The sequence below is a fragment of the Siniperca chuatsi genome, linkage group LG20 (assembly GCF_020085105.1).
Source record: "Siniperca chuatsi isolate FFG_IHB_CAS linkage group LG20, ASM2008510v1, whole genome shotgun sequence".
In the NCBI taxonomy this organism is placed as follows: Eukaryota; Metazoa; Chordata; class Actinopteri; order Centrarchiformes; family Sinipercidae; genus Siniperca; species Siniperca chuatsi.
The window spans coordinates 11,546,223-11,574,016 of NC_058061.1; the positions used below are offsets into that span (position 1 = coordinate 11,546,223).

The following is a 27,794-nucleotide window of genomic DNA, read 5'->3' on the forward strand; positions in this document are numbered from 1 at the left end:
CGGTGTGCCTCACTTCACCGGTGGAGCAGAGGAGCTCAGCTTTGCGCAGAGCATGTAGCCGAAACTACATCAGACTGACTGTGGTGCTGAAGTTTTTGTCCGTTTTGGATGTGAAGTGATTTCTTCTTCGGGAGAAACATTAACAACATTTAGAGCTGCTCTTCGACACTCAACTTGTTCGGAGCTAAATGACAAGTAGGCAGCGAAACAGAAGCACTCAGTGATACTCGGGGCACGATGGAGAGCAAGGGATTACTTCGCTGTAAGATTGTGGTGGTCGGCGATGCGCAGTGTGGCAAGACGGCTCTCCTTCACGTTTTCGCCAAAGACTCGTACCCGGAGGTAAGAGACACTATTTCAGAAAGATAAACACGAGTGATGAGTGCGACACAGGCGCGTAAAGTCCCTAAAACCTTACGGCACGACAAAGTCAACATCCAGCCTGTCATCTCCAGTAAAACTTGAAAACCTGCTTATATCATAAATGATTGGAACTGACTGATGACAAACTTTATTTATTTCTATTTATTATTTATTTAATGTGGTTTTGCTCCTTTCGTATTGACGTACTGTGAATTAGACCGGAATGCTGCCCAAAGGTGATTTCTTTAGACAGGTTGTGTCTATTTTTTAAATTTTTTTTATCATAGCGTGTTGCTTGATCTTTGCGGTGTATTATAGTGTAGATTAAATCAAGACCCTTTCAGGCTTCAGACTCGTGCACATTCAGGGTCCAGTTGCCACAGAAATCTGGGCTCTGTGCGCATATGCGCATCGCGGTCTGTATATACTGAAACATCACTACTTTGACCACAGCAACTAGTTTCACCACTGCCTCTAAGCAACACTGTGAATCACCACTTGTTTGTCTAGATTTTGGTTTCTCCATTGTGACATGCGAAGAATTAAATGTTCCATTATAATGTTTTCATATGGGACTAAAAACATGTGTGTCTAGTGTCTAATCAATGCAGATAAAACTATTCCCAAAATAACCTGCTGGACTAGTTAATCTTAAAGATTTATGGCATAAAAATAACACAACACATTAGCTAATCAATCAATGAAGTTATCAGATACAATAAAGAATTCAACACTTAAACCTTCAATATTTTGCACCTAACATACACTGTTCAATGAGCAGTGGACATTTGGGACAGTATCAATTGAGATCAAATCTGTGTTGTGGTTTTTCCTGTGCTTACAGTATGTTAATGACAATACATTTTCAATAATGGGAAATGTAATGAATTGGCAGATATTGTACTGAAAATAACAAAAATACTTCTTTACTTGGAGAGTTTATTTTTCAATTGAAATTCTAGGATTGTTGTGGATAATGAAATCAAAGCTCGCTGACCTAAATTTCTGAATTTGGAAATAGGTCAAAGCTCAGAATTGGCCTCATCTACTTCACGCACACACTATCTCATGATAGTGAGATGTTCATGACCTCTGATGTTCATGAGTGCACTATACTCTGACTGAAGTCATTTCTGCTTTAATTATCTTGATTTAAAAGAAATCTTACAATGTACACAACGTCCCTCTGAGCGTTGATCTAATTTCAGCCGCACTTGTCTCATTTCAGAATTATGTTCCCACGGTGTTTGAGAATTACACAGCCAGCTTCGAGATCGACAAACAGAGGATCGAGCTCAACATGTGGGACACTTCAGGTAAGACGAGCTTGGGTTTGGTTTCATCCCTTGTGTGGCAAGATTATCATGCCGATGTGATGAGAGGCGAGCCGCTTCATCAGCCCATGAAGAAGTTACTGTAACAGGCGCCCCACATTGGCACACAGCTGACTCCTCGGAGCGTTCAACAACTTCCAGGCTGTGGGCCAAAAACATTAGCAACCACAGTTAGAGTGTGTCACAATAATCTGTTGGGAGTAGCCTACTGAGTAACATTTTTTTTAAACGTTTATTTCATTTAATTCTTTTAGATGTTTTAGATGTAGATTAGCAGACACAGAACGTGTCTGTGTTGACACAGTATTTATATAACCAGTCATGTCATCACCTTTATAGTCAATTTGACAGTTGTAGTTTGTTTTGATCAGCCATTTTAGAGTTCATCAGTTCTGTGAGAGGATAAACAACTTGTCATACAACACTTGCCTGCTCCAACAGTCACAGCATAATCATCACTTATGAACACTGTAAAATTGGCTGCATACATTAATTTGGCACCATGACTAAATCCATGGCAGGTTTTCCAGTGTTAAAACAAGCTGATTTTGTCATTTTGAGTTAACAAATGTTGAGAGTTGTTTGTCCACTCGTTGCGCTGATATGGCTTTGAGGCAGCTGTTCAAAATTGTAAAGTTAACTCTAATATATGAGGACTGATGTCATAATGTAGATTTTTTTTTAGGCTCAAAGTCAGTATTTTGCAGTTCAGAGTCATTTTGCATTTTCCAGACTAGACTAAAACAGCTGAGAGTTCGTGGAACACTCAGATTCTTTCCGTCTCCGGATGTAAACTAACTTTCCTTTGTCAGACTTTAGGCCCTTTCGCATTTAATTTCCTCTTACATAACACCCCCAAAAACTTGTTCTCACACAACCAAAGAGAGCAGCCTAAAAGCGCAGCGTTCCATTAACCTCCACCCATGCAGACGTACAGAAAGACCAGCTAGACAAGCTGGAGATTAAGAGCTGCAGCTGCTGAGGCTGGTGTTCCCTGTTGGTTTGCAGTGGGTGAGGCCACGCCACTGTGTTTGAACAACACCCTCTGAAATTGCTGGTTGTTTCACACACACACCTTTCTCCCACTGAGCTGTGTGGTGGATAACAATTACACTGGAGGAATGCTTAAACTGTAATTTACTCCACCACACAAAACAATTCAATTCATCGTCTTGTGTGAAGCATGTGCCTTTCAGGACTTCATCATGTCATATTAATGGAATCTCTTTGCATACAACAGAGGCTGAACATAGTGGACATAGCGATCGCAGGTGTGAATGTGTGTACCTTTTATGAGTAAGCTATAAGGTGTTTTCTCAGCAAAGTTTCACTAAACCTTCTCCATAAATAAATGTAACAAAAATCTATTTCTGAGTGTGTGCTACTGTGAACAAAAAATAGGTTTTACTTTTTAATAAGGAATACTTTAAAAAGGGTTTATGGGAGGATACACACCAGCCAGAGGGATATTTTACAACCTGCAGCCCAAATACTGAATTTAGTAATGGATTTTTACTTATTTATAAAGCAATAATAACTGATTTTCTTTTACTGTTTAACCATTCACTATAACAAAGTATGCTAAATTGTACTGAAAGTAGTAATTAGTACAGAAAGGACTTGGTGCCAGGGCGTAAAGGAATAGTTAATCATTTTGGAAAATACGCTTATTCACTTTCTTGCTGAGAGGTAGATAAGAAGATTGATACCACTCTCATGTCGATATGAAGCTACAGACAGCAGCCGGTTAACTTAGCTTAGCATAAAGAGTGGAAACAAGGGGAAACAGCTAGCCTGGCTCTGTCTAAAGGTAAAAAAAATCCAGCTACCAGCTCCTTTAAAGGTGTGTTCAGACAGAAAGTGAAGCAAATTTTCACCTTGCATCATTTGACGAATTTGACCTGGGCGGTTTGTGTGGTGGTGACTGTTGGTACATTGGCTGTTTGGGGGTGCGAATAAACACAAACCGCCCAGGTCAAATTCGTCAAATGCTGAGCTAAGCTAACTAGCTGTTGGCTGTAGCTTCATATTTACTGTATAGACATGCACAAGTGGTATCAAACTTCTTATTTAACTCTCAGCAAGAAAAGCAAATAAGCGTCTCTTCCAAAGAATCAAACTATTCATTTAACATAATTAATTGTATTTCTGTCAAAAACCAGACTTTGAATGATCTAGATTATGGCAGGTGATCCATGTCTGACCTAAGCTGGCTTCCTCCAGCTCTCCATAGGCTGCTGTGAGGAGACGAGCACGTTGCCTTGCAGCGTCCCTGCGAGCTATTCTGGGTCTGCCTCAGGAGATAGGTACATCGGCACCTACATCAGTATTACCACAATTCCCCCCGGTACCTGCCTGTTCTTACTAATGACTGAATAGTGGGATTACAGTCACTTGGTGTGCTTACAAGGATGGTTTTGTGTGTGTGTGTGCTGCTGTAACAGTGACTGTAATACCCTTGAGTTTTTGTTCTTACTTACATTTGCTATTTCTTATGCAATCACAGTTTTGTTTGAGTATGTACATACTTCTGCTGTTGTGTGGGTATTCACACATTCACACATGTGCAGGCAAGACACAGCGAGGCATTTGTTTGTTAGCATTCACTTTGTCTCATGTGCCGATGTATAGCATGCCAGTGTGTGCAGTTTGCAAGACAGCAGTAAGTGGTGGGAGTGAGGCTATGGCATTATAGAATAATCTGTTGTTTTCTCATCACCAAGTATCATAATAGTTTAATTTTAAATGTTTGAAATGACAGAGAAAATAGGGTATAAAGCCACAATAACAGGCTACATTCAGCATAAAGTTTCAGACATATATAATTAAATGACTTTTATTGAGAATGCTGGATTCATTTTGCTGTGAAAATGGTACCAGTTGAATGTCAAATTCATTAAGAAGGTGCCTTTTTACAAAGCAGATTTGTTGTGAGGGGCTTCAGAGCACCAAAGGATGCAAATACAGATAATACAAGAGCACAAACTCATCACAGATTTTAAGATATAGAAGGCCAGAGCTCCTGTGTGGATAACAGATAAGAAGAGAAGTAGCCGGCTGAGTGTTGTTCAGTCTTACAGAGAGGAGAGAGTGTTAGGCAAGGTGCCAGAACGAGCCTCCAAGCTGCCCTCTCATTGTGCAGAAACAAACAGTGGATTTAATTAATCAGGCACTTGCTGTGTGACCAAACACTTGCCCCATGTCTCCTTCATTCTTCATCTCGCTTCACCACCCACTGCTTCTTCAACCTCCTGTCTCTTTCCTCCACATCCTTACATGCTTGGTTTCAGGCTCCCTGCCTCGTAGGTTAAACTTTATTTTTTCCTTCTTCCTGCCAAACTAAATTCCCCCCTCGGTCTGTTCTGTGCACATCTCTGTTAGCCTTCATTCCTCTCTCAATCTTTCCGCCATCTTCACACTGAGTCAAGATTAAGATCAGAACAATGTGAGTCAAGTTAAGATTCAAAGTGCTGTCTTGGCTTCTGAAACAGCATTTGACAATTTGATAAACCAGCCTCACCTCAAGGTCTATTTAGAAGCTGTTCTGGAGCTTTTGATCATATCACATGATCTTCCTCAGCTCAGATAGAGTTTGCACAGCTGTCACAGAATTGTAGATGTTCAAATATCCATTACTCTGAGCACTTTAAGGACTTTTCATTCATGTCGACCTAAAATTTGAGACTCCTGTCCGCGTGTTCCCGCTCGGCCCATAGACTTTACACTGGGATGATATCTCGCAAATAAAAATTGCTTTTCTACAAAGCTCTGATTGGCTCGGTTGTTTTTGAATCACTAAAAAAACAAAGATGTGGGTGGAGATGTAGGTGGAGATTTATATTAGAGGTCTTGAAGCAGGCTAGTTCTTTCCAAAATCCATCAGTCAAACCATTTTATTTTGCATATAAGTTTCCCTTTTGGACTGCTCTGTGCTGTATGGTGCTGATGCGATGAAAAAAAGTGTATTTGAAATCGAAAGCCTGTTGGGAAACGCTTAAAAATTGTACAAAAATAATTTCTGCTCATAACAAATTACTAAAGTAATAAGTCAAATTCTCCATTGTAAGAAGCTTCTGCAATATTTTAATGTGCGATGGACCTTGTGGAGTCATCAAAAGGCATATTCACCATAAAACAAAAAAACAAATTAGTTTCAAATTGCAAGCATAGTTGATTATGATGACACAGCAGTTGTGTAGTGAGGGATCTTTGGTCTCCAAATGAAGAAAAATAACAAAACCGAGAACTTAAAATCTGATCCCAGCCGACCTCATGTGTTATAACAAAGTTTCATGTCTTGATTTGCCCTTCTCTGCACTTTTTCCTCTTCCTCTCTTTAATTTCATTCATTCTTTCTAATATCTCTTCTGGCTGCCAACACCTCACCAGGCTCTTCTTCTCTCTCAGTTTCCAACAAGTCAAGGTCAGGAGTCCCACTGTATTGGGGCACTGCCCTCTCAGCACTCTTAAACTTGATTAGCTTACCTTTGCATTTTCTTTGTCTGCCTCTCTCTCTGTCTTTATGTCTCTCCTTCAATTTTCACTCAATCTTTTTCTCGTTTCTTCTGTGGCAAAAAAGAAAAAACTTGCTGCTGAGTATAATTTCGCCGTTGATCGTTCTGTTTCTAGCTGACCGCCCTGCAACGTAGCAACAAATGATCTTTATCCAGCATGCATGTATGAGGTGATTTGCAGACGACCGTGTGCCACTGGTTCTGTTTGGTCTCCCAGTGTGATCTTATTTATTTATTTATTTAACCATATGCTTTCCTGTATTGATTACCCTCTCTGACTGTGTGTTAGAATCAGAGCTGTTCTGACTTTAGTCCAAAGAAATTCGCTATTCACAACCATTGGCATAATTATCAACCAATTTGCCAATCTAAGGCTTAAAAAGGTCATAAATTAGATTAATATAGAGACTCCAGGTGTGACCTTTACATTCTTAATTAATCGTCTGGTGCTAATTATGAATATGCCCTAAAATCACTTTTTTTCTGGAATCCAAGGTAATTACATGTCATGTAATAATATTAAACTTGGCATTAAAACAGACTTTGTCCTGCTTCACCTTCTAACTTTATGAGTGCGCATGTGGCCTATGACTTGTCAAGTTTTTTGTAACAAGTTTTTTGTGCAAAGCAAATTGCACAATAGCTAAAGAGCCATTTCCTCAGGAGTTGGCGGAGAGCAAAACAAAGCTAAAGTGTTGTGTTTATAGCTTGTTTCCGCTGCCCTCCAGTAACCAAAAAATCTGTTATTACAGGTTTAAAGGACTATTCTTAATTAAGCTGGTTTTAGCACCATAATCACATTTTAATTGTAGTCACATAGTGCCTAATTATGCTGAATAATAAGCAACTTCTCCACAACATAACAGTTTTGTTCATGATGTGGTAACACACATAACAGGGTTTAGAAATTAGGGTTTGAAGTTTAGTTGTCTGTTATCTTGCCTGGAGTCATAAAGAACCAGTGCATTTGACTGTTGCTGCAAAAATAAATTACATTTTGGTTGAGTTCTGAGTTTATTTTCCTCTGTGGCTGGCTGACGACAAAAAGCAGTTGTTGTTGTTGTTGTTGTTGTTGTTGTTGTTGTTGCTGTTGCCTGCAGCATACTCTTACCACAAAAACACAAGCCTCCAAAACATTCAGGTTTCACAACTGAGCATGTGAGAGTGTGAGGTAAGAGTTGATTAAAAAACAACTGGCTCAACCTGCAGTGTCACACCTTAAAAAGGTGAACAACAAAGGAATGTATTCAGGTTTCCCCCTTGAACTCTGTCCCCTAGGCAGCTTCCTGTTCAGGAGCATGTAATTGTGTGAATACTTCCTTGAGGGCCTGACAAGTCAATAAGAACATCTCCGTTTTTAAACACATGCTCGCTTGCGCACACACTCACTATACGTCACAAACTGTGCAAACAATTGCTGGAAGCCCTTTAAAGACCCTGTTGCATCCATCCATCCCGGGTCGACGGAGTCTGTGGCTGAGATTCCCTTATCCATCATTCATTCATGAGCAGCTTTTATGACCTCAAATACATGTCGGCTCCTTGAAGGCACTACCCAGATGTGCTCTGAGTGAGCATCTGTGTGTTAGTGGCATCTGGCTCCATGACAGAAACGAGTGGAGTAAAATAGTGTTGAAGCGTGTCAGAGGCTTTTTGAATAGAAGTGCAGATAGCGGGGGAACTGGGTTTTTAGTCCAAGTGTTGTTTTTTCTACTAAACATGTGCAGGGGGCATGTATGTTTGTGTGTATGAGTGTCAGTAAGCGCACGAGTTAAGTGCTCTGTGAGATAAGGAGTGGGAAAATATATAAATAGAGACAGTGAAGAGACAGAGGGATGTAGTGTCAAAGTGGAGTGCTGAGTTTTAAGTGCTCAGACTCATGTATAGCAGAAAGCAGGCTGAGTGTGGACTAAATGAGTGTCAGTAGGTTTTCATGGTGCAAGCCTGTGCCCCAGTCATCCAGGTCTGATTCTCTTCGGCTCATGCAGCCCATTAGAAGACCAAGGGTACATTGAAAATCAATGGCCTAGATGCGTCTCCACTCTCATTCCCAGGGGACACCCGGTCTGTCTCTCAGCTACTGGTGCATGTGTAACTGAGCAAGCGAGACAGCAAGTCTGGATGAACATGCACACAGTTATGCTGACTTTTAGATGTGACTTTTGCACAAGACTCTTTAGCATCAACAAAATACAGACTTGTGCATTTATGTTTTAAATTCTTTTCAGAACTTGTTTTAAACTTATTCAGTTATTTACTCAAATTTTCAGTTTGCTGATTTTTAGCAGATAAATAAGCAACCAAACCTGACATATACCACAGCACATAATGTATAGACATATTTAATCATTCATCACACACAATACAGATACAGTAAGACACATTTGGAGTGGGTGAGTGGGGGGTTGGGGGGTGTTACAATGTAGAATTTTCTTTCTCTCTAAATCACATAATATATATCATATATTTATTTATGCCAACAGTTCGTTTTGTCAAGTATAATTTAGCTGGAGATAATAATCTGCTTGCTCCATTGATAGGAAGTCCATATACTCTTCGAACCAGTTATTCATACAGAAACAGTCCTTTTTCTGTATTTTCCATTTCATTCAGACGTTTTACTGTCAGAAATGCAGAGGTGATAAGGCACTGTGTTTACATTAGCTTTACCTTCTCAAGTTGTTTTCCAATACATTTTTCCACGTTATCTTTGTTTTAAGAAACATCTCTTTTCAAAAAATGTGTTCACATCACCAGTCAACATATTATTCCTCTGATAATGTTTCAAATCTTTGTCTCAACAAATATGTCTACTTTACATAAAACTCGACAGAAGGAAGAGAAAGAGTTAGGCCGTGACAAAAGACAAAAAAAACTCAAAACAAAAAAACCCCAAACAAAACTCTTCACGTTTGCCAAAACGCTTCCCCAGCTAGCAATAGCTTCCTTGCTAATGCTAACATTTGCTAGGAAAAAGAGGCTGAAATTAAATAGGCTATCATTCGTCATGTTTTAGACAGTGGTTTAAAACCATAATGGCTCAGTTGTTACATTATGTTGCTGGAAAAAAGTAATTAGATTTTGTAGTGCACTTTGTTTAGACACAAAAACACACACATAGGGCACTCAAGGGGTCTATTCATCCACTTAAGACCCTCTCTATCCCTTATCTATAATGCAAGACGTAGCTATGACCACTCCATTCAACCCGTCACACCTCAGCCATTACTGAGACGGCTGGATGGTGGTGACCCTATTTCTACGCCATTGCGAAATACTTTAATTTCTACTGTACAGTGCTAGTGTGTCCTGGTTTTATATTTCTATATTTTTGTTTTAGTAAATGGCTTCAATTCATCACAGTGGTGAGAATGGATTCGCTGATCACAAACGAACCCAGGTCATACCCAGGGATTGGATTAATTACATGGTTCATAACAGTGGATCAGATCCTGGAACCACTGAACAGAAAAATCCAATAAATTGAGCCAGTATCAGTTCAGTGGTTCTCCACCTTTTTGTCTGCACCCCCACAACCCTATCAGTTTAGCTCAAGGGCCCCTTCTTTGCCACCACTCGTTATATCCCAAGCATGTTCATATAAAGTGATTCTAAACTGGGTGTTATTTAATACTGTTAATTATAGAAATGTGGATATTGAAGTGATCCTAGAATTTGTCTATGTTTAGGCTTGGTCTCTTTTTTTTTCTACTTTTTTCAGTATTTTTGGTCAACTTTGCATTCATACTATACATGGAGTGGCAGAAGCTGAACATTTCAACAATACTTTATTACTTTTAGCTACTCCTTTTCCAACTACTTTTCGCAAATTGCAATATGTGGCCTAATGGTATGCCTGGTTGGGAATCACTGTTTTAGTTTATAAACAGCTTTGTAGTAAACCTGTGTTTGCAGGGACTTAAAGTATGACACATTTTCAAAGATCAACTAGTGTAAAATGGGTATTGGCACGTTCCACGTTTAGTATGAACTTACAAAACTGCCATCAATTTAAAGTGATGACTCAAACTGATGTGAACCATTATAATTTTCCTTTTTTTTTAGCTAATGTTTTTAACAAAGTTACTGGATCATAGATGTAAATTTGTATGTGCATGTAATATATTGTTGTTTTAACTCTTAATGCCACTTTTTTTTGTAGATTTCTCTTCTCTTTTTTTCCTTTTCTATTGGCTGTATGGCCTTGGAAACTCCTATCTAGCAGGTGGTTTAGGAGAAGTCGTACAAAATGTTTGCTTCCACTCAAAAACATATATGGATCAGAGGTTCATGTATTTTCTGAGTTTGAACCTCAGAATCAGGGCTGCACACAGGAACATAAGGCTGCTCAGACAGCATATAAAATCACAACAGGAGCTGGGAGGTTTAATGTGAAGGGGATATGCCCAGATGTCAGTCTGTTCCCTCTGTCATTAATTTTAAGAAGTCTTGCAGGATTACTGCTGATTTCAGGCGAAACGCTGCACACTAGCAGCACTCTCCCTCTGTGCCCACTGAATTAGAAACATAATTTTTTCACTGAAATGCAGCGTGGTATTCTGTTACTAGTCCCACTCTAAATTAAAAAAACTTTAAACACATTTCATTACCAATTCAGCAAATGGTTAAACAACTATGTCATAAACTGAAGATTCCCAACAAAGACCTGTCCAGCTATCTTCATCAGAGATTTCAGTCAACCATATGGAAAATACACATATACAAGCATGTGTGTGGTATGGAAAATCGAAATCTGTTTGTGACATTGTTGACAAGCACATTGTGCAAAGTCTGTTTGCCTCTTGATATGATTGGCAGCTCCAGCATTGCTCATTCCTCCACGCTGCTTTTCAGACTATTGTTTGGTATTCAAGCAGAGGAGTATGCTCGACAACAAGCACAGTGCAGTTACATGAATCTTAACATAGAAGAGAACAGCTTACATTGTTTAATTTCACCATGAAGTTCAATCAAACTTTGAGTTAAATTAAGCACTTATCCTCTTGAGTTTTGTGAGCATGCTACTGTTTATTTGACTTTGGTAACATTTCATATTAAGTGCTACAGTTTAGCATATCATAATCACATTGTGAAAAATACTACTAGCAGAACAGGATAAACATGACAGAAGTTGAAGTGTTTAATGGAATGGATAATGACTAGTGAATGAAAAATATAAATAATCTCCTGTAACATCATGTAATTTTTCTGAGATTTTCACATGAAAATACTGCATTCATCTATATAATGCCCCTTATATCTTATCTTAGTATCTTAACTCAAGGTCGAATAACTAGCTTTTTCTGGAGCTTTCAGCCACATCTCACAGTCTTCATATACGACCACCTGTTGCCACGAGTTCCATACTTAGGTCACGTGATTACAGTTGTGCCATCTTCAAGATAACTAAGCAAATGTTATTAACTGCTAACTGCTATTTCCAAGGTCAAGAATGAAATTTTGCACTCAACAGATGCAGGATGTTTCATCAGTATGTCATTTTCCTCTCATTAAAGGGGTATTCCACTGATTTAGTATTGCACTTCCACAAAGTTTGGGGTCTCACAAGAGACCAAAAAAGAAGTAATCAAGTTTAAATCAAAGCAGAGAAGGTTGAGATTTTCAGACTCAGTCCCTGCTTGGGGTCAAGCTCCAAAAACACTGGATCCCACATTTACCACAATGCAACTGAGTAGCATATTTTGTGATGCTAAAGCCTATGTCTGCCCGCGCTGAGATAATCTTAAAGATATTCAGGGGTTATTTTTTTCAGACTTGACAAAGCTCCTCCTGAGCCCCAGAAGACATTACACAATTGTTTTCACAGTTTGGGTAGTACTCTACATGACTAGTAAACTGATCTTCATGTGTACAATTGGTGGGGTGCACCTTTAACTTTAAAGCTTTAGTTCCAGTCCTGAGAAGAAACACCCAGACACTTACGCATTACCTCAAATAAGCTTAACAGTCCCACTGTATAAAAAAATCATTAAATCAACAATTGAAACTTTTGTAAGAAATCTATTGTATGATTTGATCTCTCATGCTCAGTGGGTGGCTTGTTTTAATCACATGGCAAACAAAATGAGAGAATGGAGAAAAATATTTCAGGCATAACACCTTCATGTTAAGATGAAGTGAAATTTGAATGCAATTCTGTACAGGGAGAGAGAGACAGAGCAGCACAGCGTCTGTTCTGCATGGTGCCTGAAAGTGTTTATGCATATACGCTGAGTGATTATCTGTGCTGAGCGTGTGTGTGTCTACTGAGTGGACTCCATCACTGTATGATAATCATCTGAACGTACAGGCTGATTTCTCTTCTGTTATTTACCAGACAGTCGTATTGTCCCCACATTTCACACAGCATGAGTGTGTAGCAGTAATGCTTAATCTCTGTGGGTGGCATTATTTATGGTTCAGGTGGTGGAAGAAAAATACATTAATCAATAGCATTCAATTTTACTGCCATTTCCTCTGTGGATGTATTTCAGAGATTCAGACCTGGATGAAACCTCAAAAAATGTCCTATTTCTTCAGGAGGGCATGACTGGGACAAACAGGATTTTGAAATTAATGAACATTACTGTGCCATGATGGAAGTTGGCAGACAAAAATGTCATAAGAGAGGATTAATACTGATTTTCTGTGCAAACATCTCAAGGTGTGTTTGTCTTACATCTGAATCACGCAGAGCCATCAATACTGAAAGATACGACATGCAGTCTTATCAGTCACTTCACAGCTCTGAGCTTGACTAACCAAAGAAGTTTCCAAAAATACAACAGTGGCTGTTTAATAATGAGTTTTACAAGTTCAGACAAAATGAGAAAAAAGAAGATATCTCCGGAGTTTTAAAAAATCACTAACAAGATTTACCATATTTTACATAGAATAGATAATAAGCCTCCCTTCATTTCATAATTAAGAAACCTGCCCAGTGGGGCTCATTAAAGGTCGCTCATCAAGAAACTTTACTTCATAAAAAGCTTTTGTTCCTCTTAGCTGAACTTGCAGTACAGTCTGGAATATACATATGGGTGACAAATTAAAGAAAAAACCTGAATAAATGAGTGGAGAAACTTAACAAATGCAGACGCTTCCACACAAGCCATGAGGTGTCACTGAAAGGTTTGATGAGTATGAAAATGATGTGAATACTGTTCTGTTCTGGTTACTTGTGTCGCGAGTGTAGAATGAATACTTGCATCTGCATCCACTTAGCGCTGAATAATAATTTCCTTTTGTATTGTACTTCCTCTGATGATTTAAGAGTGTTTATTTGCCATGAACAAACCCTGAAATATTCTAGTGTACAGATAATTAAAAGTTGGAACGGTTGTTTGATTTTGATGTGTTCATGTTTGATAACTTTGTTTCAAAAAGATGGACTATTTAACTAGTATTTATTAATATTTCTAGGCAAAATTAAAGGCTCTCACTTAAGGGATCATATGTTAGTAACAGGGACAGGATATACAAACCTGGCCACTCCTGTAGTGCAACCCAGTGTCATGTCATTGAGGTGGATTATATATCAGCTTCTGTACATTTACATTTTCAAAGCATGTGGTTAAATGTGGCTTCATGTGTCACATTACTGTTAGAAACTTGGTGTGGCTCTCCTAAGACATATCGTTCAGACAACATTACATGAGTCTTTTAGGGAGGACAAACACTCTCTAAGCAGCCACTGAATCTAAGAGATGTATCCGTCAAAAGCAGCACACAAGTGGATTACATAAAATGGGTATGGACAGTGCATGCTCACCAGTGTGTTGTTGCAAGCAACCAAACAGACAAGAGAAAAAAGGAAACAGAGCTTTTTGTAAGCATCAAAACATCAAAAGCATGACAACCCCATGCGGAGTCACAGCGTGGTGTTGCTGTTTCGCAGACTGTTGTGCGTCACTGTGCCAAACGTACAGCAGCCACACATCTAACACACATTTGATGTTTCATTGGCTCCTTTTAAGTGAAACTTAAATATATACCGGTATGTGATCTTTTACATCCTGGAGTTTTCATTTGTAAAAAACCTTAGCCAGGATATTTCAATTTCAAGCTAGTTTTGACACTCCGTACTAACTGTTTTCCTCCTGTAAATATTTCAAAAACTGAAGTAAATGAGCTGTAAAACACTTTAAATGACACTCATTGTCCTTTTGAGATAGCTAAATACATGCAGTACTCCAGTGGCTGAGTGTCTTTTTGAGTTTGTTCTTGATGAGAGGGTTGTAGACAGAGACAGATGGGCTGAAGTTTCTTTGTGCTGCTGCTACAACAGCAGGAATCTTCCCCTGAGGGGCATCATACTACAGGTCCCAGAGAGGGTCAAAAAAGCTCACAGATCAATACACATTAGCTACTGCTCGAGTGCTGAACATGGATTAGTTGACATCATGGAACCTCGAAGCTTGCAGTCCGTGTGTGTGTGTGTGTGTGTGTGTGTGTGTGTCAAGAGAGTCAAGTAGGCACTACCATTATCCAAGATTATGCTAATATCAGTTTTATGAGGACTAGTGCAGCTGAATTAATTTATAAGCATGAATGATTTCTTGATTTGCTACATTTGAAGTACTTAATATATAAAAATATATAATTATATGATAATAATGAATATGAAATTATTCTGTAACCTTAGTGGCATCGAAATGAGGATCACTAGTTATGTTCTGCACAGGATAGACATTTATCGAAATCATTTGACACTTTAAAGGCCTTAAAGGAATAGTTCTACATTTTTGGAAATATACTTATTCACTTTCTTTCCAAGAGATGTTTGACAATATTGCTACCACCCTCATGTCTGTGCATTAAGTATGGAGCAAGTGCAAGGAGGCAATTAGCTTAGTTTAGTACTGGAAGCGGTGGTTAACAGCTAGCCTGGCTCTCTCTACAGTTAAAAAATTTGCCTACCATTACCTGCTTTACCAATTACAATTACAAAGTTTGTTCTGACACAAACAGTACAGCAAAAACAACAATTGTTGCTAACAAGTTACCACAAATTGTGGTTTTTACGCTACTGTTGTGTACAGACCAACTATTTGTTGGTTATTTACACATCCAGCAGATACGAAGTAACATTAGTATTCATTTAGAGTGGTGTTTTTGGCCACCTGATGAATATTAGTGAAGTATAATATTCACTGTTATTTTAGCTTTATTTTGGTCTCAGGGAAATATCTGGCTCTTTAGCTGCTAAATGCTCCACTACGTTCACCATCGCTAACTTTGTCTGTCTGCCGTTTAGTGCTGAGCAGGTAGTGTACAGTGGGTTTATTAGAACATTTTCACTGTAAACAGCTGCCTGCTGCGGCTCAAAGACTAAACACTAAAGTTGCAGGCTAGAAAACCAAAGCCCCAAAAGACACTAAAAATATAGAACTGAGGAAAACTACAGAGTAATTCTGCTGGTAATTGGGTAATATTATATACATACATACATACATTTTATACATATATACATTTTTAATATGAAAATATTATATTATAGCTGCTTTCACCGCAGACACGAGACGTTTCATCTAACTCACAGAAAGAAAGCAAATAAGCGTATTTCCCAACATGTACTATCACACATGCATTTAACTATTCCTATAAGAAAAATTTGTAACATCTGTACAACCTCCTGTATGTTGGTGTATGGTGAGTCTTTTATTCAAAGCTGGCTTTGGAAATGATCTGTTTTTGGAAGCACTGACGAGAGGGGGAGATGGATTCAAGTGCAGAGAGACTAGAATCTCAGGGGAGTCTTGATGCTTGTTTATTCTGGCAGGGCCAGGTAGACTGAATACAGGAGGAACAACAAACAACTATATTACTGCTGAAGGAGTACCAACTAACTGAATACGCCAGAGAAAAGCAATCAGCTAAACTCGATAGACAGGCTGCTAAATAAACAGCTCATGTTGTCGTAATGTGTGGCCAGTCCTAAGACAAAGCAAACTGAAGAGCAGGTACCACACAGCTGCATTAACTAACACTGGGAGCATTTCTGTTGACTAGACTGATCCCTGGTTACCTGCCTGCAGGAGATTACGTTCCTTTGATGCAGTGACAGTTACAGAGTGCGCCACCTGATCAGAACCCTGGACAGTTCTTGTTAATCAAAACATTTGTCATCTAATTTACCAGTCATGTTGTTGTATAACTCTTATGTAATGTGTCCTAACTTTTAGAATGGAGAATAGATTTCCACCTCCATTATTTCTGCTTGAAAAATTGTAGAAGAGTAGAATGAGGTTGTGTCAAATACCTTTTTTAAAAATTAAATTAAAGCAGACTTTCATACTGTTATTGTTCAGCATTCTGCCGTGCTTTTTTTTTTTCTTACTCCTTCTTGCCTTGGGGAAAGATTGGGAGAAACTTAATTGTCTGGATCTGAGGTTTTATACTGTGAACACTGAAAACTGTTCACTCACATTTTATCCTCATTAAATAGTTGTAATTTCACAACCATAAGTAAAAATACTTCTTCCTTGCTTTAACGTTAATTATGAGAGTAATACATTGTTAATGTAAACAAATTAAAGTTACCCTTTGCAGTTTTTGACCACTAGTAGCGCTATGGAGCAATGTTTTTATGTGCGCAATGCCTGCGTGTGAGATTGCAGGTTTCTCACTATTCCACTAATTTACAAGTGTGGTAACGTGGCAAGAAATACAGCCATGTGCTAGCAAAGGCAGAGAAGAAGAAGAATGCTAGCTAGTGAACATGGATGTAAACAATGCAGGTTTCCAATTTAAAAAAAAATACATTCAACATATCCTCAAGGATACCCAAGATACATTTTGGTGAGAAACACTGAATGCAAACATAAACTTTGTTTGTTTACAGGAAAACTGCACAGGGCCTTTAAATTGTTGTTATTATAACCCGACCTATACCTATATTGATATTTGAGAGTTAGTGAAGTTAATGATACATCGGCCAATAGTTATATAGATGATCACATAATTGTAAGAAGAATTGATGATCAAGATCTGATATTTTACAATTGAAAATAAATGCTCGCTCAAGGAAAAACTATGTAATGGCAACACTGTTTCTAAATTATGTCAAGAATATCTGGCATTTCTGGACTGCAATGTCTTGTTACTTATCAGCTGACATATACTCAGATACTGACATATCTGTGATAAGCTCATGTTTGCCAATATACAGACTGAGACGATTTATTGGCCAGGCTCTAACTGTTATGGGATTCATTTTTTCTTCCTTTTTGTGATGGTTGACAAAAGTGGAAATTATAAGTAACTAACTTGTATTATGTTGATTGTCTCTCTACGTGTAAGAACTTTAGGTGTGTGGGCAAATACATCATTTGTTAAAGTATTTTGCCATAGTCGGCACGAGTTCTAATGATAGCAGCTGACCAAAAGACATTACTCTGCATAGCTGTAGCCTATATAGGCCTGGTGTACTTCCAAAGTGCTGACTAAGCAGCTCTGCAAATGGCTTCTTTTACAGCGTCCCATCCTATTGCCCAGATTAGGCCAGCAGCATTTCATAAATACAGTTTGCACGGCTTCAGGTGGGCTGAGGCTAAGGTCTCTTGTTGGCAGAAAACACAGTCTTAAAGGATGAGCTTTTACTGTAGGAACCCTAACAAATTTTTTTGATCCATATGTCTGGCATCGGCTCAAATTAATGAAAAGAACACTTTTAGTAACATTCAAAAAGAAATGTCTGATAATGGCTGCTTTTTTTGAACTTCTTAGACTTGTAGAGGAGCAACTCAAGTGGATTTTTACGGAGACAAAGACTCAAACTTTTCAACACTACAGTTGATCACAGCTGCCGTCTGATGCAGAGGTGGAGCTGACAGTGTGAAGCTGAGCTTCAGCTGTCGGTTCACCAATGGAGGCCTACGGGTGTTTTATGGAGACTGTCGGATATACTTCCACTCTCCCCTGCTCCCTTCGCCTTTTATTGAATTAATAATCGTCATTGTCCGTGGATGTTAAGACGTGATCTGCACGTAGAAAATGCTAAAACACAAAACGGAAAGTGAGATAGTGTGTGTGAATACAGTATGTGTGAAACCCAGGAGCGGGAATTAGCCAGAGAGACAGGGGGAAAATGGTTGTGGCCTTTAGTTTGACATTTTTGACCACAGAAACACACATGCACAAACACGTGTTTTGCTTTGGGGCCAGATTTTGACAGCACGACACAAATTGGGGTAAATATGGCTACTTTTTTGGGCACACATACTGTACCTGTTTATTGCCCGCCAGGTGTGTTGATGCTTTGTAATCAAAATTCAAAACGACATGGTAGCTTAAAGATAAATCCTTTTTTTTTTCATATTTTTGGTCCTCCATATTATCTGTTATGGTTTTACTCCCTGATTTAATTGTTAAAATGTGGCGACAACATGAGACAGGCTGTTAACAAATCCCCATTTTTACCAGATTATCTTCTTATAAATTACCATTTGAAAGTGAAAACATACAGTATGTGAGTCTAAGAATTATTACCCAAACTGATCATCATCATGACCGGTTACTCAAGATTATCCACAGATTTGTTGTGAGCAGTTTCAGGACTAGGAACTATCGGTAAAAAGAAAATAGTTCCTACATGAAACTGCTCACAACAAGGTCTGTGGATTATCTTGGATTTCTGGAAAGAGATGTTGCTGTTGAGTTTTTCAAAAAAAGTTTTGTTTGGCATTTGAGCACCACAAGTCGAGTGCCATATAGTCCCATATTAAAAAAAGGTAGATATCTCTACGGCCGATATCGCCAAAACTTACAACTCACACCAAAACAATCTAGATGGATAAACAGCACTACAGGTAAGAGGAGAAATATGTATTTTTGATTTTGGGGTGAACTGTCCCTTTAAGAATTAATCACATTTGATTGGATACATTCATATATACATCTCTGAGTGCAGGATGAGTCATTAAAATTTGTATTAACGTTTTACAGGAAAAGAGAGATATTTTGATGTAAAAAACAACAGCACTTTTTTGACATATATTTGGCATATACCAAAAGTTAACCAAACAATTGAGCCAGGGACACATTATAAGAAATAAGAGTCTTGAAGAGTTTGAAAGTAACTTCTATGTGTGAGACACATAAACATTCTGATTTTTTTTTTTTTTAATGTTTGTGCTATGTGTGTGGCAGCGACTCAGATTCAGTCGGGTTCTATGGGATTTTTCTGGCGAACACATTTTTGTGAAGTTGCCAAAGCCCTGTGTATGGTGACAAAAACACACAGTGTTGGAGACAATGAGGGAAATGGAAATGGAATGTTGTCTCCTCTGGATAGGAATGTGTCCCCTTGCCCAGGTCACACTGCTCAATTCAGCTTGGGCCCCCGGCTAAAAAACATGCCATTCTGAAATACCAGGTGACTCTTTGTGTGAGCCATTCATTATATCATTGTCACACGTCTGTCTGTTGGCTTATTCAAGACGCACAGACCAGGGGTTGTGGACGAGGCCCCTTCTGTTCATTTTGAAAGCAATGAATCACACCCACTCATTGTCATCTGCAGCGTGGCTTAGTTCATGGTAATCACATTTAATCATAGTTATTACTGTCGAAGGTGCTCTGTAATGACTCAGTTTGTGATAGAAAAGTTAACTCTTCAGCAAAGTAACTAAATTACATATAATCCACCTGGAAACGTTTGTCATGTGTGTGTGTATTTTTCGCCCGCAGGTTCAGCCTACTACGACAATGTGCGACCATTAGCTTATCCTGACTCAGACGCTGTACTCATCTGCTTTGACATCAGCCGTCCGGAAACACTGGACAGCGTGCTGAAAAAGGTCAGTGACACCGTACATTTTATCTCTTATGAGGACAACAGAGCAGCCTTAAAGGATAGGTTCTGATATTTTCAAGTCTCTCTTAATACAATACTCACATGCCATGTGTACACTGAGAGAATTATGGGTATTTAATCTGTATCAGATTAATCAAACTAGTAGCATTTTAAATATTGATAAATCTTCATTTTCACTGCCAACAAACATATGTGAATCATGAACATCAAATGCGTTGGAGCGTTTGACCTTTCAGTCCACAGACATTCAGTCTGCAGTCAACACCATTACTCATCAATACATGACAAAACACTTATCTTTTATGGTGGACAAATTCTCACATCTACAGGGGGTTCACTTGAGAACTAACTTGAACTTTGACCTTATTAGACGACCTAAGTTTCCCTTAGTAATAGTGGTGAATGAACTGATCTCATAATGCATGCACATGATGCCAAAGTGACATGTTGAAGGGTCACTCTATTCAAAGTTTAGAGACACAACAAAGGAACATATCCTTATTCTATCTACTTTAAGTGCATGAGTATGGCAGTGTGCCATCATGCCCTGGTTCCATTTATTCTCAAATAACGCCCTTGCAGTACATAACACTTTTTCTTCTGCCATTTCTGACAGCTTTCCGCCTAACCAATTCTTGTGCCCTCCAATTTTCCTTTTAGAGGGACTATTCCTTCTCAGCATTGCTAAGCCACAAAAATACCCCTTGACTCCTTATCATTTCCCTATTTCCTTTTTGTATCCTTTGTTCTCTTCAGTCCAATCTCACTTCAAATGCTCATTCAAATCTTCCATGTTAGATTGTCTGTACATCTCTCTCATCTAGCATTACCCAACCAAAGATGTTATCCCACTCTCTATTCAGCCATCACCTTTTTTTAATGCTTCAACCTGAATTTTCTCACCTTTTCTTTTTTTGACCTTGCTGTACAAAAACTACAAGCACAATGACACACAAAAACTCAAACAAACAAACAGCACTGGCTGATGATCTAAGAGCCTATAATTGTAACCACAGGTTTTACCATCCACTGTTTAAGTGGTGGCAGAGCTGTAGCTAATATTTTAGAAATAGGTCATGGGATTTAACAAATGACTACATTTCAAAGTGTATTTATTTGTTAAACTTTTAAATTGGGTTTTCTGCAATTTTTTTTTCTAAATCATGTTTCAAAGCCTCCTCCACACTGTCAAACTGTAATTGTAAATCCTTTATTTAATCTAATTTTTGCCTAAAACAGTTACATTTTAAGATACTTAGTCTAAACCAGACTAAGAGTCTACAGCCATGCTAGTGGCTCTGTGAGGCTGTACTTAGACACAGCAGAGCTTTAACCTAAATGCTAATGTCAGCATGCTAACATGCTCAAAATGACAATGCTAACTTGCTAAGGTTTAGCATGTATAATGTTTACCATTGCGCCATCATCTTAGTTTAGTGTGTTAGCATGCCAACATTTGCTAATGAGCCATAAACCAAAGTATTGGATAAAGGGAAAGTTTACCTGATGGTGGTTAGATAGGTGTTAGATAGAAAGTTAAGGGTTTAGAGTTAAAGTTATTACAATTCATCCTGAGTGGAACATGAATGTCTGTACCAAATTTCATGGCAATCCGATTCAAGACATCTCACTTAAAACCACAAATGTCAACCTCATGGTGGCGCTAGAGGAAAAGTCAGGAGATCACCAAATTCATTAAGATTCATCATCTGGGAACCATGAATGTGTGTATGAAATTACAAGACAATCAATCCAATAGTTGTTGAGATGTTTCAGTCCAGGACCAAAGTGATGGACCGACCTACCAACAAACTGAATTTGCCATCCCCAGAGCCACGCTGACAGCATTGCTACAAATATCAGGATCAGCCTCAAAAACCCAACATGTGTAATATGTGTGTAATCATTTAATGTGAACTCCTCCTCAGGTCATTAAACCCCCCTAAATTCCCAGAAATATTACTAAATATTAGGACATGACATCAGTGTTCTCAATGATAGCTACAGCATTTCCTGGTGGTTTTGATATGTGTATTTTGAGAGTGCAGTTTACCTGGGTGGCACATATATTTTCAAACTGAATTGTCAGCTGAAGTTATCAAAACTACCCAGCCTCCATTTTCTTCCTTTGATAAACCAGACTCTCTGCTCCGACAGCTCGCATTCTGCTCTTTATCTGGGACAAAACTCTCACCAATTTTTAACATTAACACAAACAATAAGCCACTCTTCCCATGGGTCCTTTGTGACTCATCTAAATTGCTGCTATTCACCAGTTGCACACTGTTCATCGGAGGGGCCTATTGAAAGGCAACAGCTCACTCTCCACAGCAGCACAACACATTGGAGCGTGTAACAGCAGCGACACAGGCATCCATGAGAAAAGATCTCTTTGTAAGGGAGAACAAATGGAGCAACTGTGCAAAGTGGTTGCCCGTGCCATGGTGTGAGGAGATAATGACTGGAGTCACAGACAGAAAGAGAACGATAGAGGGAAAGGGTTTAATAGTTTGAGTCATGTCAGTGGTCTATAATGAGTATTGTATGTCTCTGTCTTTCTGTCTTCTTCCAGCATTTATGACCATATGCATCATGCTGTTGTGAGCTCGTTTTGTAGCTAACAAAGCAGCTATATTGTTTCAGTATTTGTTTCTCACCTGTCCTGCTGTGGATAAATAAGGCCAGTTCATGTCTGAAGATTGTTTTCTCAAATGACCATTTTAGAATGTAAAGTGAAGATGAAATATGAACCAGGAAGTTCAGCTTATCAGACACAAAGAGACAGCAATTTATACTCCTTTGAGCCATATTTTTTACACCACTGAAATGTAAACCAAAAATATGCAAAAGCATTGGCATGGCCCTTTAAGGTTTACACAGTTTTGTGTTAATGTAAACGGATGCAATTTGATTAACAGGGTTTTGTTGTAACAGCAACATCTCACTATCAAAGCATTTTCTTTCAAATCTAAATCAGTGATGATGGTTTGAATAGAAAGGTTGTTTCGATAAATAATTCCTGTTAATGTTGTAGGTGCAAGAACTTTGTTGGAATGTCTGGGTATCATAACACAAATATGATACCTGGAGTTTGGTACAGACACCAAAACAACTTTTTTGTGATACATCAGGAATATACAGTATGTGTTTCCAAAAACCCTTTTTTCTGTTTAAGTGAAATATGCCAAAGTTCTGAAATGCTTTAGAATTTAATTCTGTCCTTGACTCATAGCAGATGTAAAATCACTTTACCTAAATAAAATACTAAAATGACCAAAGATCAGACTATAATTTAACGAGAAGAAGAATCTGACCAAGCATTTAATGACAGCTTTCGGTACTTGACGGTTTTCCATACTTCTTTTCGGTCAATATTGAGGTTCAATATCCGACCCAATTTATAACACAACATATTACTGATAAAAGTCTGTAAGAGTAAAGTAACACCAGGCTGAGAAGCAGTGTTTCACTGCCCTCTCTAGTTGAAAATTTCAAGCTTTTTTACCTCTGACCACACATAAATGTTCTCTGTTGCACTTGTAACCCACACCCACCAGTGATGTCACAGTGTCATAAGGCCAAAAATATGTGCATACCCCTATCTACATAATGGGGCTCTTTTCAGGGTTTGCAATCTTAATGCTACAACATACAATGAAGTGGTGGAGGCTGTTTAATACCCATGGTTTTGAAATGAGATGCTCAACAGAAACATATGAATGTAATGTTCAGGTGTCCACATACTTTTGTGTATCACATAGTGTATTATCTTCATTTTTGATTTATAACGGTCCTGTGCTCTCATATGTATTCTTCTGTTGATACACAGTGGCAGGGTGAGACGCAGGAGTTCTGTCCCAATGCCAAAGTGGTGCTGGTCGGCTGCAAGTTGGACATGAGGACGGACCTCAATGTCATGAGAGAGCTTTCCAAACACAGACTCATTCCTGTCACCCACGAACAGGTGAGGAGTGCAGAGAAAACGCCACAATCTTTTAAATTATTTGTTTGGATTCTTTTCCATGAAAGCCCAGCCAGTATCTGCGAGCATCAACAGTGTTAACCTAGCTTGAAATTAACTGCTGTTCCTGGTACAGTAATTTTGCATTTGTGAATAACTGTAATATATTATTTATTTGATTTATTTAACATTATAATATTTTGAACATGCATGACATATGGTTTTAAATGTACAGTCCTTTGCAATTTTCCGCTGCAGCGATTTTCATTTGCCTATAGTAACAGATTTATGTACAAATTTAATAGTATCATCCCAGACAAATGACACCCATTACTTTGTTCCCTTGTGCACACAAACAAAACTTCTGAAAATGAATTCGGAGGATGACATTTGCTTCAGATCATAACTTCCACAAATACGGAAACACAAGGCGTATAAAAGAGATGGGACTGAACAAAGAAGGAGACAAACAGCAGGATGTGCGATAATACAATTGTTTTGTTTGTGTCTTGGAGCGATGAACAGTGGCATGCATGAATTTTAATAGCTTATTTTCATGTAAATTTGAATTCCCACTTCTTGGCAGCCTTTTGCCAACATATTAATATTTTCTCATACCTCCGACAAAGCAAAGGTAACCACCCTCATTTTCCTGTCAGTAATGGCCTCAAAATTAGTCCATCAAGATCTCAGATTAGTTTCTCTGCATAAAGTGATTTATCTCCAAATTAACAGAAACCTCTGATCACATCATGTGTGTCTATTGGGTTTATAGTTTTGTACAAGAGAGCCCTTAATCTTGGCAAAAAAGACATAAGCACAGTACTTCTGTGGTCAAACAATTGACGCACCTGTGGAAAGTCTTGATCAATATAATAGAAAAAGATAGAAACTAGAGCAAAGGCTGAAAATGGCTGGAGTTGTACTTCAAAGTATAGCCATAGAGCTTTTCCTCATGGCCCCCGTTCAAAAGGCTGCGCTGCAAACAGCCACAAACAGGGACCTTTACATTTCAGCCACTTGATGTGATCCCCAGGGGTAAGTGCATTCACCAGAATGAACCACACACGAACTGTGTGACTACTGCTGTAATCGGCTTAAGGGTGTCAAAATATAGACTTGAAGTGTTGGAACGTTTCCATTAATGCAAAAATAATGCTGCCTCCCTGGTAGCACAGCTCAAGCCTTTAATATTTTTCATAGAGGAGGAACATCTTGCTCCATCAATATGGAATATCTCTAACACTGATGTTTCATTGCCAATGAAGTTAATAAATTCAATTGATGACACACTCCAAAAAGAAAGAATGAAATTAAGTGACAAACTCAAGAGATAGTTAGAAGGCAACAGAGTAGAAGTGCTATTTATTAGACCTAAAGAAGGACTGGTTAAAGCAATACAAACGTCGGTGTTGTTAGAGAACAGGGAAGCAAAATGAAAGCACCTTATACATGTAAGTTCAACCAGTCCAGATTTAAGATGGTGCCAACCACTACTGGGAATAAGCTGAGCTTTTACAGTTGCACAGACAGGCCTTAAATATTTCATAACTGTGTGGGGGATCTTAGCTTTCTGTATGGCCCAACTATCATGCCTCTGAGAGTGTAGGCTTTTATTAAGTGGGGAGTTTTTACTGTACATGACAAAGACCAATGGTCTAATATCCACAAAAGGATAAGGTACTGTAAGGATAATCTAACAGCATGTAACAAATGGTGATAATAATAAACTTCTAGAGAACGTTTTAAAAGAGTGTTGCAAAGTCCACTGTCATAGTACACGTGTAATGCTGTGTAAATGCTTAATTTAGACTGTATTAAATTACATGAGGCAGTATTCCAGAGGTTCAACATGGTTTAAGGACATTTAAGAATGCAAACAGCATAATTTTCCACCACATGACCCCTCTGTCTCTCTTACACATACACACAATTTGTTTGCCATAGCTCTAAGTGCTAGCTCTCAGCAGCTCTCTAGGTGAGTCACCGGCTTTTGGACTACAAACAAACACAAACTGGAGCATACGGCTGGATAAATGTTTGAATTTTAAAGCTGTACTTATCTTTTTTATAGTAACAATAGATCAAAACTACATAAGGAGCTGCTTGTGGTGATGGACCCACTAAGAATTACTACCCGACTGCAGTGCCCCTCTGCTCTGTAGAGCATTTTAGGGTTGTTAAGCTCATTGTTTTGGTTTTACAACCCTGCAAATTTGTCAGTTTTGGTTCAGTCTCAGTTGGTTCAGTCTCAGTAGTCTCATCAACGTTTTTTCCAACAGCAGCAGGCAGCTTTTTTCTGCCAAAAAACTCAGTGTACACAGGTGCTGAACCGCACTAAATGGCAAACAGACAAAGTTAGCAATGAGCTGGTGAACACAGTGGAGCATTTAGCAGCTAAAGAGCGAGATATTTCATTCATGAGTTGGTGGAGACAAAAAATAGAGCTAAAAAGGAGAGTGAATATTGGACTTACATTCGTCAGGTAGCCAGAAACATGGCTCCAAATGAATGTTCATTTTGCAAATTGTCTGCTGAATGTGTAAACAGGCAAAGTTTGCTAACATTTGCTACCTCTATGTGGTCATAATTTGTCAATGTTGTGTTAACAACTTGAACCGCTGCTTCCAAGTGACCAAAATATCAATTAATGCAGGTTTAGTCTTCACTTTTTATTCGTCCTCTTAACAGGCCCATATTCTATATTTTTCTGTGTTTTTAGGGCTCTAATTTGGCGAAGCAGATCGGTGCTGTGGCCTACGCAGAGTGCACCTCAAAGTATTCAGAAAACAGCGTCCGTGATGTTTTCCACATCACCACCCTGTCATCAGTGTCCCGCATCCATCGGCCTCAGCTCAAACGTGCTGGCTCACGTCGCGGCCTCAAGCGGGTCTCCCAGCAGCCGCCCCGGACTGAGATTCATGAGCACCCACCTGCCATTAGAAAGGACCGGGCTAAAAGCTGCGTGCTCATGTAGGACCAGAGTCTACCAGCAATCTGACCCGTGTGTGCTGATGGACATGAAACCATGCTGCACATGAACTTAATTTATTGGTGAATTCTTGTCAGATCTTTGCACTGCATAAAGGACAATATGATGAAAACGAGAACAAATGCTGTCCTGTGGAGTTTTTTGAGGAATTGTTTGTCCATCTTTAGCAAAACTCTCCTTGTTATTTTTCTCTGTGACCATGTTTTCATGGAGAGTTCATCAGGGGAGATCATTGTTGTGGCTATTGTAGCTATTTTTCTTTAACGCTTTTACTTGAACAAGCAGACAAAAATGGTAATGGACACAAAGGCTGGTTAACAAATGAAACACAAACACAGAAAAAAGTGAGTATGGATATTAAAGGAGAAAATAATCATTTGAAAGATCACCTTGCAGTAACAGTGCTGGCCTTGGCCTCTATTATGTTGTTTCCTGTTTTGAAATGCTATTCTCTCTTTAAGTGTTTAAGTAAATGAAGCACAATACGATGCACGCTGTTCCAAGTCATTTGTAAATGCCAGGGAATGACCTCTGCTGTTCCACTTCATATGACAAGTTGAAAAGAAAATCTGGACAGACAAAAAAAAAAAAACTCGTGGGCTGAGATGACACTAATTTTCTTAAACCACAAGTGCTTTTAATATTGAAAACTGAATAATCACTCACCACATAATACTGAAGTGTTGTGAAATTAATATTGTTCTAATAATCCTCACTGGGAAGGAAACTCACGGAGGGAATAAAGGGGGGGACTGTTATGTTGTACATGTGATAATGAAATAAAAAAACTTGCTCTGCTGAGTGTTGAAACATC

General features: G+C 38.7%; 1 protein-coding gene across 1 annotated transcript; it reads left to right on the forward strand.

Moving 5' to 3' along the window:
- On the forward strand, positions 1–27,794 carry LOC122867195 (rho-related GTP-binding protein RhoN-like). The gene is made up of 5 exons (XM_044177655.1): positions 1–342; positions 1,592–1,679; positions 19,901–20,010; positions 23,857–23,991; positions 26,711–27,794. The coding sequence occupies exons 1-5, from the start codon at positions 238–240 to the stop codon at positions 26,963–26,965; spliced, it is 693 nt and encodes a 230-aa protein (XP_044033590.1). The 5' UTR covers positions 1–237; the 3' UTR covers positions 26,966–27,794.